The 13,826-nt window shown below is 44.6% G+C and overlaps 1 protein-coding gene across 2 annotated transcripts; it reads right to left on the bottom strand.

Moving 5' to 3' along the window:
- Positions 1-725: 725 nt before the first annotated feature.
- On the bottom strand, positions 726-13,488 carry LOC134338885 (transcription factor SOX-11-like). Of its 2 annotated transcripts, none has more exons than XR_010016301.1 (2): positions 12,105-13,488; positions 726-3,660 (listed from the first exon to the last, which is right to left on the bottom strand). XR_010016301.1 is itself a non-coding variant. In XM_063035047.1 (2 exons), the coding sequence occupies exons 1-2, from the start codon at positions 13,431-13,433 to the stop codon at positions 3,658-3,660; spliced, it is 987 nt and encodes a 328-aa protein (XP_062891117.1). In that variant the 5' UTR covers positions 13,434-13,488; the 3' UTR covers positions 726-3,657. The 2 variants fall into 2 exon arrangements, 1 of the variants encoding a protein (XP_062891117.1); XM_063035047.1 differs by having other exon boundaries at positions 12,450-13,488.
- Between the last annotated feature and the right edge of the window lie 338 nt (positions 13,489-13,826).

Below are 13,826 nucleotides of genomic sequence, written 5' to 3'. Positions count from 1 at the left end.
CGATTCTGGTTCAGCACGGTAAAATGGCCTTCCCAGCCAACGAGCCCGCTCTCCCCAATTACACCCATGTGACCAATTCACCTACTAACCTATATGTGTGTTTTTTTTTACATTTAATCGACATACAACTTGGAGCAGGCCTTTCTCTCCCTTCGAGCCATGCTGTCCAGCAATCCCCCAATTTAATCCTAGCCTAATTGTGGGACAATTTACAATGACCAATTAACCGATCAACCGTTACATCTTTGGACTGTGGGAGGAAACCAGAGCACCCGGAGGAAACCCACGCAGTCACGGGGAGAACGTACAAACTCCTAACACTCAATGGCAGGAATCGAACATGGGTCTACCCATCAATCCTCTCTGAGTGAACCGTTCCCCCCCCCCACCACAATGGCGCAACTCTTTACATCCATTTTTCTTGATAAATTTAGTCATAAAAAGTTAGTTTAAAATGCAAGCAACTTTCTATATGGCTTTCAGAACTTGGAGTGAAGGCAAATCAATTACTTAACAACCATCTCCTGTTTAGAATGAATAATTCTCACGAGCAAAGCTTTTCCTTTGTTCTCAGGCTGAACAGTTAGCTTCTTTAAAAAATTGATAACACATACAAACAGATTTACTTTTCAAAGCATTTAATTTTTTTAAGTATTTTATTAAAGATATTCAAATTCAAACAAAAGGCTTGAAATTCAATAACAGTTCAATTGTATATCTGCTACAAATATTTTTTTAAAAATCTATTATGGCACAAAATAAATTATGAGCACATCAATATAACTCAGTACACCAACACTTCTCAAAAACATACAATGACGTCTACACTGTACACATAAAAAATCTTTTATACAAACATTTCAACATCAGGCAGATCCTTGTGCTGTTTTGAATTAACTTCCATCTCCCCCAAATTCAAAACCACATCAAAAAGGACCTTAAAATGTAATCGAAGTTGAAGATGATGTATCGTTGCAGAACACTATTCCAGTTATTTTTCGTGATGTATTGGGATGTAACCACCATTAAATCAAAGATTAAAACATGGCTTACATCATCCTGTTAATAAGTGCCTTTATTTAATGTATTTATGGAAAAATTTGTGAATATTGTTACTTTTTGTCATTGTGACAAATTAATCCTTCTAAAGTAAATATTTGTAATTTCCCCCAAGTCTTTGAAGGTTCTGGTGGTCAGACATGTTTGTAACAATGTCTTTCCCGGAGAATACACAAGTACCTTAATGCTCTTCCTGTCACTCGTAATACTATTGCGATGGAGAGAGAGTGTAAACTCACAGAGCGGAATCAGAGTATTCTGTGGCCTGACAAATTATGTCATCAGTGTGCACGTTGGAGCAATCCGTTAGACTGCTGGAAATGTGGCCACGAGTGGCTGCTTTTATTCTGAGGTGAACACAATGAACTTCACATTCATTGGCCCACAACTACAATTATTTTAGTGTTAATAGGTAATGACTTAAGCAAACAGGATTTGCTAACTATGCTCCTAAATATTGATAGGTTTACGTCAAAAAATGGAAGTCAGTCATTTAACTAAGACTAACTTTTGACCAGCCAAGTCTTGCTTCTCAATGTCGTCTGTCTTGTCTTGGGCAAGATGATTGGCCAGCATCTGGACAAAGTGTCGGAGCTATAAATGGCTTCAGTTTTTATTCTGATGATTTCTGAATAAAATAAATACTAGAAAACCGAAGAGGAGGAAGACAGAATAAAGGAGTTCTCAAATTGTTAGTCTTCATAATCTGGAAGGAAGGCAATTAGATATCTCTCTTGCAGCCATGTCCTACTAGAAGGTAGGAACTTGTCTTTGCAAGTTTATCCATTGAGCAGGAGACTCATTCGCAGACCATATTTTATCCATAAACCCCTGCTAACTCAAGGTTAGCAGGACAAGGGAAACAAAGGACACTGCTATCTTCTCTAAACAGCTTCTGGGGAATTCAAGTGCCTTGTTAAACATTTAAATAAACCAACACATACCACCAAGATTCTGAATTGAATCTTGACTGATCCCACAAGAAAGAGTAATTAGAGTTTTTTTCCCCCTCTCTGCACATTGGATGTTTGACAATCTTTTTTTAATGGTTTATTTTGGATTTCTTTGTTTCGTGGCTGCCTGTGAAGAGACAAATCTCAAGGTTGTATAATGTATACATACTTTGATAATAAATCTACTTTGAACAGAAACAAGAGCCAGTGCCATTAAATTGAAGTAACGAATCTGGAACAGAATTTCTGATATCAATACCAGAAACCTGTAATACAGGATTCCTGCAAAATCCACTCGAGTCACTGATGTGGTTGAAATTACAAATCTGCAGCAATGCAGTTTGCCTCTTGTACCCTCGAGATGGTCCAGTAAAGCGCTCAGATAGAGAGGCAATTCGGGAAACATTGTCACCTCAGTCTTTCTGGCGGTATTTGTATTTGGGGAACCACTAAAAATTGCAGGGCATATCCTGAGAACTCACGTTCAGGAAGAATTCTCTGCCATCAGGCAAGGCTACAAATAGACTTCAGCTTCTTCTAATATAGGGGTTCCCAACTTGGGCTCCACGGACCCCTTGCTTGATGGTATTGGTCCATGGCATAGAAAGGCTGGGAACCCCAGATCTAAAGGTTTTTCTAAACCCCAGAGTCGAAGGATAATACTGAATTACTACACTGCTCAGAAACCTCCGATTTTAAATCGCTTTCCTCATTTAATTCGCGAACAGGTTATAATTTGGATGTAAAATGTCTCCTGTGTATGGGGAAGGTTCTTGTAATCTCTCATGTCAATAACACCATCCGTCTGGGTGATATTCAATAGTGTTAAACCCATTCGCCATGGGCAGTCCCTGGGCAAGTCCATCTCCCAACTGGGCTGTTGGCCCTGGCAGGGTCAGAAGTGAAGAATCCATCAATCTTCACTATTTGCAGGGGAGAGAGCATTTTGACGAAATTTTGAACTTATGCTCACAATCTATTAGGAATAATTTAGCTGAGGTGCATTTCGCACAGTGGGCGGCCTAAACCAAGGAGGAGGTGACAGGTCGATGTACCCTCCATCCTGCGCCGACTGTAGGCCACGCATCAGAAAAGCCTTCTAAAAAGATCAAACACTGACAGGGATACTCTGCTGCAAAAATTTACATCTACAATTGTTATCGCAGCCTAACAACTGAGGGCAAACACGGGCAAGCAGTCTTGACAGTAAGCCAAGTCTCGGGTGCATTGCAGAACAGATTAATATTCATTCGGAATTTAGTCTCTATTTTAAGGGATTTACTCCACTCCCCACAAGTTTTTGTTTAAAATCAAGGTTGTGTTATAAAATCATAAGTTTTCTAATATCATGGGTTTACACATCCCAATATATCATGATACCATGAAATCCAAAATACTGACATCATCGCAACATTGAAATTAATACAGAAAAATAAGAAACGAACGATAAAAACCCCTTTGAAAGTATCACATGCCCAGTCAGCGACAAGTACTTAGTCGCCACATGTATCACTACGGCCGGTGGCCACCGCACACAATCTTGTACAGTTTGGATGGGCCGATTATCCGGGATACTTTCGATGGTTTACTGGGCAGCTATCCCGTGAACTTGCCATCCATTACGCGGGCATCGAGCATTTCTCCTTCACTAAACAAGGAAATCCAGTGGCAAGTTCAAAAATGACTAATAACCAGTTTATACACCACAATGTATTAAATACAGATTCTTAGAATGATTGCATCCTTATTTTTGACATGTAGATTAGGAATGTTACATTCTCAGTATAAGACAGCGGAACAGAGCAACGTTCCAATCGTTTCATCGTGTACTGCTACACATTACTGTAGAAAATTATTAATGAAAATAGAGAGAGTCTAGAAAACAGTTTGAGGTCTGCTGTGTTTAACTTCTGAGCTGAGAGGCGGTCTACTGCTTAACAGTCTATTGCAGGGTTTGAGTAAACAGTAACGACCCATAAATGCACAATAACAAAGCTTATTGACAAAATTAGGAGGCTGTAGTCTTACGGGGTGATATCACTAATGAGGCAACGAACAGCTCCGAGTATTCTGAACGTCTCGTCAAGTTGGATTGTGCCCTGATTTTGGCTTTTGTACCCCACAATGTGGCTTATTCAAGGACCATCGCAAGTCCTGTAAACATACATAAATCTTGTCATCGGCGGTACGCGGTAATGAACTCGAAGCCTCCTGTTTTTGCCAGTAAGGCACATTAATTACAACTGCCTGTCACAGAAAGGCTGGGTGTTTTACTGGTCGAACTACTTTGTGGGATTTATGCTGCTCGACAGATTCACGCAGCAGCTCAGTTAACCAGTTTGCCCCGGTCACCTGGCCGAAGCCACTGCCCGTCTCCTGCAGCCCCGTGTCAAAGTTGCCCCTCACTTCGGTTAGTGGTTCCTGTACAAAGATGGCCAAAGCCACTGGGTCATACAATACACTGGTAACATTGTCAGAAACTACTTCAACCTTCATACTAAGCGGTCTGAACATCTGCGAGTAGAAAAGAGCTTCCAGTAAAATTGTATTTGTTTACCCAGCCATTGTCTACAAATCCAAATCAAGCCCTCTGCAAATCCAACTGCCAAGATTTCTACAGGTAAACTGGTTAGCTTTAATAAGGACAGACTTTTCACCCAGAACTGGAGTTCTCGCTCACTGAGTAGGTGCATGATTTACGCCCTTTATGGCCCTGGTTATCTGCTTCCTTGTCTACAAGAGGCAACGAGGGAAAGGTCCTTGCTGCGTAATATGATTAATGCCAGGTCGTAACCGAAAAAAAACTGATTGAATGCAGAACAAACCGTAAAATAAGTCTGAATGGGCTTAGCATAGATATCTTCACATTTATTAAAATATCAACATGTCACTCTTAACATCAACTCCTGATAAATACGCAGCTGGCCTGCGAGCCAACTATTTTACATTTAACTCCCTTTCCAGAGAACTTCGGGTTTGAGGTAGCATCGCAGCTTGAGACAGCAACTATGAAGACACTTTGCCAGAAGTGAAAGTGAAGGAAGGGAATCTGGCTTTTGCGGCAGTCTCATCTGCTCAGGAAGTGGTTTTAGTAAGGTCGTTGTGCTCTTTTATTCGCGCCCTATAAGGACCGAGACATTCCTTAATTCCGGTTTTAACATTATGCCCATTAAAGTCAATCAAGTCTACGTCACTGACATTTTAGAATTATTCGCACCTTCTGAACAAATTAAACACCAAGTATTGTTAAGATTAACTTACAAGTTATTTATGATGCCATCTGTAATCTAAATTAGTGACTATGACACTCCTAATTAAATTGCATAATTTTATAACTTTCCGGATTAAATTAACTAAAGTTACACTGTTACCAAACTCAGTGCAATATTAGCAGCAACAACCTTTGACGCACCAGTGTTTGTCAACAGAAAGATCAAATACCCGGAGACAAGTATCCGAAACACATTTCTTCGATTTGTTCGTGAATTGAAGGCTCCTGACTGACCTTCAGACTGGCTCGCTAACAAATAATTCAATTCACACTTGCTCACAGAATAAAATTTGGCATAAATTCACACCAGTCAAAACGGGCAGTTGTATCTAAACCCTGTGTTGGCAGATTAGAGAAAAAAAAGGCATGTACTGGCACTCGGGTTTTTAGTAAGTATATGGAACAGTGATTTGGTGACTTCTTGCAAAAAAAAAGTCTATTGATACTCATGCATATTTCTTATTTTTAAGCATTTGGGTTAAACAGGCTTCCTTGCCACCAAATATTGGCCATAACCAGAGGATGGAATCACTGCCTTCTGTCACTAAATACAAGTACAAGGTTTTAATTCGGTGGGAAATGTCTGCGCGCGCGCACACACACACACAAATAATCATTCTGTTCCTTTTACGGGCAAGAACATGCTGTCAAATACATTTTTTTCCTTCACAGTTTTGGCCAATTGTGTCCAGTACAGGAAGAGCTAGCAACAGAATATTTGTCTCCAGTTACCACCAGAGGCGGGAGGAAAAACCAAGCTTGCTTCACCGTAACCTTCAAAGGTCCATGGGGGAAAATCACAGGCAAAATGTCCGCTATCAGAAACATCATGCACTCTCAGTTCGCCCTATATTACTATTTAAACGCTTCTAAGAGTAAGAAATGGAAATACCTCTGCAATACAACCCACACAGCTTAATCGTACTAAACCATGACTGAAACAAATTTCTATTCATTTCCAAAGATATACTATAATCATGACAGTATTCCTAATCAAATATTTTTCATGGCATTTTATACTTTGCCATTTTTGTACAGATTATTTTCTGTTGCAATAGCATCTATTTCAACAGGTCTACACATGAGTTCTGCCCATTAAGATTCAGTGGGATACCAGGTTCTTGTTAGGGTTAGGGAAGGACAGTTCAACCGAGTACTCGGGAGAGTGTATGAGGCAAATCCGGGTCCTGACTGGTACTTCGAAGTTACATTTATGCCATCTGAGCTCTTTCAAAGACGAGGTAATATTAACTACTGGTAATAATGTAAACAAGGTCACATTGGCTCAGCCAACTGCTACACACATTTTACCAATTCAGCATCACCTAGAATCAAGTGTTCATTTCACAAGGAACCAATCCACTAATCGCCAAATGTTCAAATAACACTGGACAACAAAGATTTTGCTTCCTGAATATTTTTGGGTGTATCTTATGGATTTCAGGCCACCGATCATGAAAATGACTATGGAATTTCCATATCATGCATCATCTTTTTCACATCACCTAAATTAGTTATTTCAGTTCATAATTCAAGTCAAAGGAACTGATGACAAAATTATGGAAGGTATTTTTGTTGGTCCACAAATCAAACAGGTTATCAATGACAGCCAATTCAAGGAACTTCTAGTGGGACCAGAGAAAATCACATGGAAGGAATTCAAGGTTGCTTTTGAAAAATTTCTTGGCAACTACAGAGCATCAAACTGCATGTAGTTGGTTGACAACATGCTTCAAGCATACAAAACCGTAAAGGGCAACATGTCACTAAAGATTCATTTTCTGCAATCCCATTTAAACTTCTTCCTTGCCAGGCTTGGTGCTGCCAGTGATGAGCATGGTGAAAGGTTTCACCAGGACATTGCAGTCATGGAGAAACGGTATCAGGGCAACTGGAATCCACCAATGCTGGTTGATTATTGTTGGACACTTGAGCAAGACACCTCAGACACTGAGTACAAATGAAAATCAACAACAAAACATATTTAGCGTAGTTGAACTATTGCAAAGCATCAGCACCTTTATGCAATTAAACACACTAGAATTAAATAAAAGTTATTTTCTTGTTTCTCCAAATTCCTACATGATACAAGTAGTCTGAAATTATATTTGTGTTGAGCTTCAAGTGGTCTATCATAAAAAGATAAATTCTGAGGAAGTAACGCTTTCAAAAAAAATTTGTTGTCCAGTGTTATTATCTCAAATCTGGGATGAAAATATAACAATTTATTGGGCATTCCAAATCTTTATTCTTTAAACAAAATATAAAGGGTCCTTGTAATAGTCAAATATGACATTTTGAGGGATTGATCTGGTATTAACTTTCTTAGATGTTAAAGAAACTTTCTCAATAACTTACATGCTTCTTACATATGATTGGCTGGTTAATAGGAAATAATACATGTTAAGTTATTGAAATTTTGCACTTATTTTAAATAACCCTGCAACAATATATACAAGAACAAGAGTTCATTGTGGGCAAAGGCATAATTTTGTGCGCTTGGGAGAAGACTAGAAGTTATCATGGGACCAAGGGTTCAGAATCCAGGTGTAATAGTTGTGTATTTTCCACAGGATTCACACTCCACTGGAAATTGACTTTCACGGAGGAAGTTTCAAACCTGCCTGAAACTTGGAGGAAGCCACAGTGTCTCAAACCTATTTCATCTTGCGCAGAGATGGTAACTGATTTTGTTTATTTTATTGAGATATAGCGCAGAATAGGCCCTTCCAACCCTTTGAACCACGCCACCCAGCAATCCCCTGATTTAATCCTAGCCTGAGCATGGGACAATTTACAATGGCCAATTAACCTACCAGCCAGTACATCTTTGGACTGTGGGAGAATGTACAAACTCCTTACAAGCAGTGGCAGGAATCGAACCTCGGTCGCCTGTACTGTAAAGCGTTGTGCTAACCACTACGCCACTGCACCACCCTGATCGGAGAGCAGACTTACAAAAATCGAACCAAACTAACCCATGAAGAACTGACATTTCCAGAGTTCCACATTTCTACCACCTTCAGGTCATTCCTACCTGAAAGGATCACTTCAAATTTTTTGACCTTTAACCCCCAACTCTGATCTACCACTTGCAGCAACTCAAATCACGGAAGTCTTTTCCTGCATTCACTATTTTTGCAACTCAAGAGGTTTAGGACTTTGAAAGAAATTCTGCAGATCTGGGGAGGGGCAAGTGGAGATGGAAACAGAAAGTTTCTGAATAAAGGCATGGGATGTAAAAGTCCAGAAACAGGTAGTGTATTATATAAAGGCTTTCTCAGAATAGTACAATCTACTCAGGCATCTCCTTTTTGCCAATTACAGCCTTCTATAATAGGGGCATAAAGATTGACCTCTTAATCCTCTGGGCTATCTAATTTCCCTGAACATTTTAATAATTTTGGCCGTGAAGCACATGTAGACTAGTTAAAAAAGGTACTTTTTTTAATCTACCACAATTCTGTTTTTAAAATATATCTAAACAGTCAAGCTATTGTTTATAAATATAACCACATACACTGGCCCACATACAAATGTGTGACCATATCTCTATACATTCTATACACATGCATGCAGTTAAAATTAGCATACGTTGCAAAAAATAAATTAAAATCCTCACAGAACCAACCAGTTGACTAAAAAATGCTGGTAATTTTGGATTAAAAAAAAATCACGTCATAAAAATCGCACTATAAAGGCTTTGTTCCTGAAATTAATGGGAATGAACCCATTTTAGGCCAGTTATTTCTGAGGAATGATGTGCTGGTCTTTGGATAGATTTTGAAACCATCAAAACCAAATGTAATTCCACTGCAACCTTGATTTGCAAGGCCTGGTACAATGTGACCTTCATACCTGGAAGGGGGAGGGGGCATTTCCCACACTGCATCAAAGCAATCATCTTTTGCAATCTATGGAAAATATTTAATTTCATTAAGGCAAAAAAAAAATCAGCAATTATTGCAACATCATTACAAGAACACACTGATATTGCTTTGAAAGATTTGTCATATTGCCTTGAATTCAAAATACCAAGTTAACCACCCAAACACTGCATTCTTGTGCAGTATCCGGTGAGGACGTTCCTCCCATTGACAAACTGATGGAATGATGTTTCAAGATAAGATTTTTTTGTTCGTATTTTTGGACCACAGGTTTGCAAATAGAAAGCCGCCATCCCTTTTGCAACACGAAGAAAAAGTGCTGGAGGAACTCGGCAAACGAGAAAAATCTGCAGGTGCTGGAAATCCGAGCAACACACACAAAATGCCGGAGGAACTCGGCAGGTCAGGCAGCGTCTATGGAAATGAATAAAAGGTCAACATTTCAGGCCGAGACCCTTCTTCAGGACTGAAACATTGACTGTTTACTCTTTCTCATAGATGCTACCTGGAGGAACTCAGCAGGTCAGACAGCATCTGCGGAGGGGGAAGAAACAGTCAATGTTTTGGGCAGCAGTTCTCCATTCCGGGATTGAAGGGCTTGTCATATGCGGAGTGTTTGACGACTCTGGGCCTGCACTCACTGGAATTCAGAAGAATGGGCGGGGGGGGGGGGAACTCATTGAAACCGGAAGAATATTTGAAACCTACCAGATACTGAAAGGCCTACATATGGTGAGCATGCTCCCCATGCTGGGGGAGTCTAGGGCAGAGGGCACAGCCTCGGAATAGAAGGACGTCCATTTAGAACAGAGATTATGAGGAGTTCCTTTAGCCAGAGAGAGGTGAATCTGAGGAATTCGTTGCCACGGGCGTCTGTGGCAGCTAAATCATTCGGTATATTCGTGGCAGAGGTTGACAGATTCTTGATTAGTCAGGATTACCGGGAGAAGCTAAGAGAATGCGGCTGAGGAGGAAATGGCGGAGCAGATGGGTTAAATAGCCTAATTCTGCTCCTATATCTTAGGGTCTTCTCGGCAGTGCTGTCCCTCCAGCTTTCTGTGTGTGTTGCTCTGGATTTCCAGCGTCTGCAGAATCTCTTGTGATTCCAATCATCCATTGTCGCTTCGCTCGGTGGGGGAGTAACACCTTCAATCGGTATAAATGCCGACATTGTACCACGCCAGGTCAAAAGGCCCGAGTTACGGTATCGTGACCGTCAGCTTCCCGCTCGCATTCACTAATTCCTCGGGAAGAAAGGCAGGACAACGATACAACGCATACTGCGCATGCTCTCTGAATGAAATGGTCGTGGAAAAATGGATACAAAACAGATTGGATATTGGCACCGCTTAAAGCGGTGCGGAGCAACACGGTTCCCTTTTCGGACAGCGCCTCAACAGCTTCGAAGCAATTTCAAACTCAGAGGTATCGGTTAAATATTTAATCTTCTACAACATTAAAAAAATTAGATTTTGTTCTTTAAAAAAAAATCCAGATTTATGTACAGTACCTTGAATCTGTGGCCAGAGTTTTTCTAAAATAAAGTGTGCGTAATTCAGTTCTGACAACAGAAATATATTTTTTTAAAAGCCGTTATACAGGCTACCGAAAAGGAAACTCCGGTAAATCTCTGCTGTCACCCCTCCGCTGTTCCACAACCAGGACATACAGGCAACGAAAACTGCCCCTCCCTTTCAGATAGATGACGATGTGCGTTTAATTACAGACCCCAAACATACAATGCACCTCAGCTTAAGGAATTATTCAGTGCACAGCGGTACAGTGCCGGGGTGACGGGGTTTCAACCGCATTCGCGTTTACTTGCGGCTGGACATAATTGTGTAAACCTTTTTCTTCGCACCCAGAATGGGTAGTTGGCCACCAACACCGAGTTACTCACAAGATCCTAAAGGGACAATGTGGGTGCTGGGCAGTCACCTCCCGATAGCAGGATAACCCTACACCCCACAGTCGGGAAGTCAGGGGATCCCAACCCGGGGTCCATGGCATTTTAAAAAAAGGTTGGGAACCCCAGAGGCGGTTAGCAGCTGAGACCAGAGATTTCAAATTCACAGTTAAATTTTTATACATGATGCAAAGCCGGTGGCGAGCTACCAGACTACAGCACATCATCATCCTAGGCGTGATCGCTTCTACACAAATATCGAAACCTGCGTCGCGTGCCTTCCGATCAATCCTCAGCCAACCTTGAACTTCTCCAAGAATGAACGCATTTATTGAGGTATGACACGCCACGACGTTTTAAATCTTCAGAATCATCCCTGTCATGATCGATGTACTGTACTAAATTGGCACAATAAACTATTTTTTTTTCTCAAATTCATCTACTTTTCACAAATAGTTCCAACCTTTAACTGTATCCACATTGTCTTTGAACCAACCCAGCAAATCCGCGAGCCTTTTTTTTTAGACAAACCTCTTCGCCTTCACGTTATCTCCGGGAAGATATCGGACCTCCCTGCGCGTTCTCGTATTCTAACCAGCGTGTCCCAAGACATAAAAAATTCACTTTATAATACCACATTAGTTGGTCCTAAAACAACCGATCGCCAAGGCCAACACCAGAAAAGCCCATTTAACCCCACCACCAACCCCTCTGAAAATCCACATTTGATCTAGATTTGATCTGCTCCCCGCAAAGAACCTACGTGGGTCGGGTTAACAGGCTAAAAATCACCAACATGACACTAACTCGTAAAACTAGGACCACAATGAGTTATTTACCTTTCTGTTCCTACACCACACGAAACTACAGTCGCAATCTTCAAACCTTATACTTCCCCTACCCCCCCGCCACACCACCCCTCCCCTGCAAGAATAATCAATCCCGGACCCCCTCGGCAATGTCCTCTGCCCCCCCCCGGAACCACCCCACCCCCCGGAAGAGTTCAACCTGGCGAGGAGCGTTTTTACCTCCTTCCTCTCCCCCCTCCCCATCGTTCACATTCACAGGGAGATGAGGGAGCTCCTTCCCACGGGCACGGGTCTGAGGACAACGGCTTCGCCCCGGGGAAGGCTCAAAGGAACAGCCCTTGGCAGGACGAGCTTCCAGCAGGGGGTTGGGGAGGAGAGAGGCGTCGTTCATCCTCCGGGGAAGAGAATTGCATCCGATGCGTTGGAACCGGCCGGGAGGGAGAGAGAGAGGGGAGGGGGTAGACGGAAGAGGGGGGAGGGAGGCGACGCCCGGCTCGGTCCGTCAACCTAGTAGGAAATATTGGACTCGATTTCCAGCCAGTCTCCTGAGATCATTTTGCGCACCTCGGGGGTCCCGTAGTCGGGGAACTCGAAGTGGGACACGGGGCTGCTGCCGCCCGCCAGAGAGTCGCTGTCCTTGTCCAGGGACAGGTTGCCGCCCGGGCCGGACAGCCCTCCGCCCGCCGCGACGTTCAGGCTCAGGTCGAAGAGCAGCAGCTGCTGGTCGCAGTCGTCGGGCGGCCGGGCGTGGGCGGCGGGCAGCAGCGCCGGGCGCCCGGGGGTCCTGAGCTCAGCGCCCGCTTTCTTGCCGGCCAGGCAGTAGTGCAGCAACTCCTCGGGCTCCTCGTCGTCCTCGGGCTCCTCCTCGTCCTCCTCCTCCTCATTCTCCGGTTCGGGCTCCGACTCTAGGTCGGGCGGCTGCGGGCGGCGGCCGCTCGGCCCCACGCCGCCGAGCTGACCCTGCGCCTTGGCACGCTTGGCTTTGGAGCGCTCCAGCAGCTGCTTGGCTTTGTGCGTCCGGCTGTGCTTCTTACCCGGCGGCTTCTTGTGAGGCTTGCTGTCGGAGGCGGGGGCGGCAGCGGCAGAGGAGGAGGAGGGGGCGGCGGCCGTCTCTCCCCGTACCTTCTTCCGCGGTCGGTACTTGTAGTCGGGGTAGTCCGCCATGTGCTTGAGGCGCAGCCGCTCCGCCTCCCGGATAAACGGGCTCTTCTCGGCCTCTTTCAGCATCTTCCACTTCTTGCCGAGCCGCTTGGAGATCTCGGCGTTGTGCATGTCGGGCACCTGTTCCATAATCTTCTTCCTCTCGATCTGCGACCACACCATGAAGGCGTTCATCGGCCGCTTGATGTGGCCGCTCGGCGTCTTGCACCAGTCGGGCTGACAGCAGCCCGCGCCCTCCTCGTCGCCGCGGCCCGGGGTCCCGCTCCAGGGGTTGGGGCTCGATGCCGCGCTCATGTCGCTGATGCCACTGTCGGCCGCCTCGCCGCGCCCCCCTCCTCCTCCTCCGCCGCCCCTCCTGGCCGCCCCCGTCTGCTGCTGCTGCACCATCTTCCGAGCCGCCCGGCGGAAGATGCGGCGGCGCCCGCAGCCGCCCCAGCGCCCGGTCGCTGCCTCTCTCGCTCCCTCTTCCCCCCGCCGCCCCAGCCGCCCGTCCGTCCGCCGCCCGCCCCTCCCCCCGGAGCCCGAGCCCCGCCCACACGTGCACACGCGCTCATTGGCCGCTCGCCCTGCAGCCAATCGCCGCGCCGCCGGACAGCCCCCCCCACCTCGCCCCATCCTTCGTGACGTCAACGGGGCGGGGCGGCCAATCGGCGCGCCGGGAAGCGGCGTGGGCACCGGACTGGGGAGGAGACAGGATGAGGGGTGGCGCTGGGTCTTGTGTGCCCGGAGGGGGGAGGACAGGGAGGATAGTGGTCGGGGCTGGCGTGAGTGGGCTGCCAA

This window comes from Mobula hypostoma, chromosome 28, assembly GCF_963921235.1.
Source record: "Mobula hypostoma chromosome 28, sMobHyp1.1, whole genome shotgun sequence".
NCBI lineage: Eukaryota > Metazoa > Chordata > Chondrichthyes > Myliobatiformes > Myliobatidae > Mobula > Mobula hypostoma.
The sequence above is the reverse complement of the archived record's forward strand: the minus strand, read 5'-3'. Positions and strand labels throughout refer to the sequence as shown.

Coding starts and splice junctions, on each gene's coding strand:
- LOC134338885 (XM_063035047.1), bottom strand. CDS start 13,433: ATGGTGCAGCAGCAGCAGACGGGGGCGGCCAGGAGGGGCGGCGGAGGA.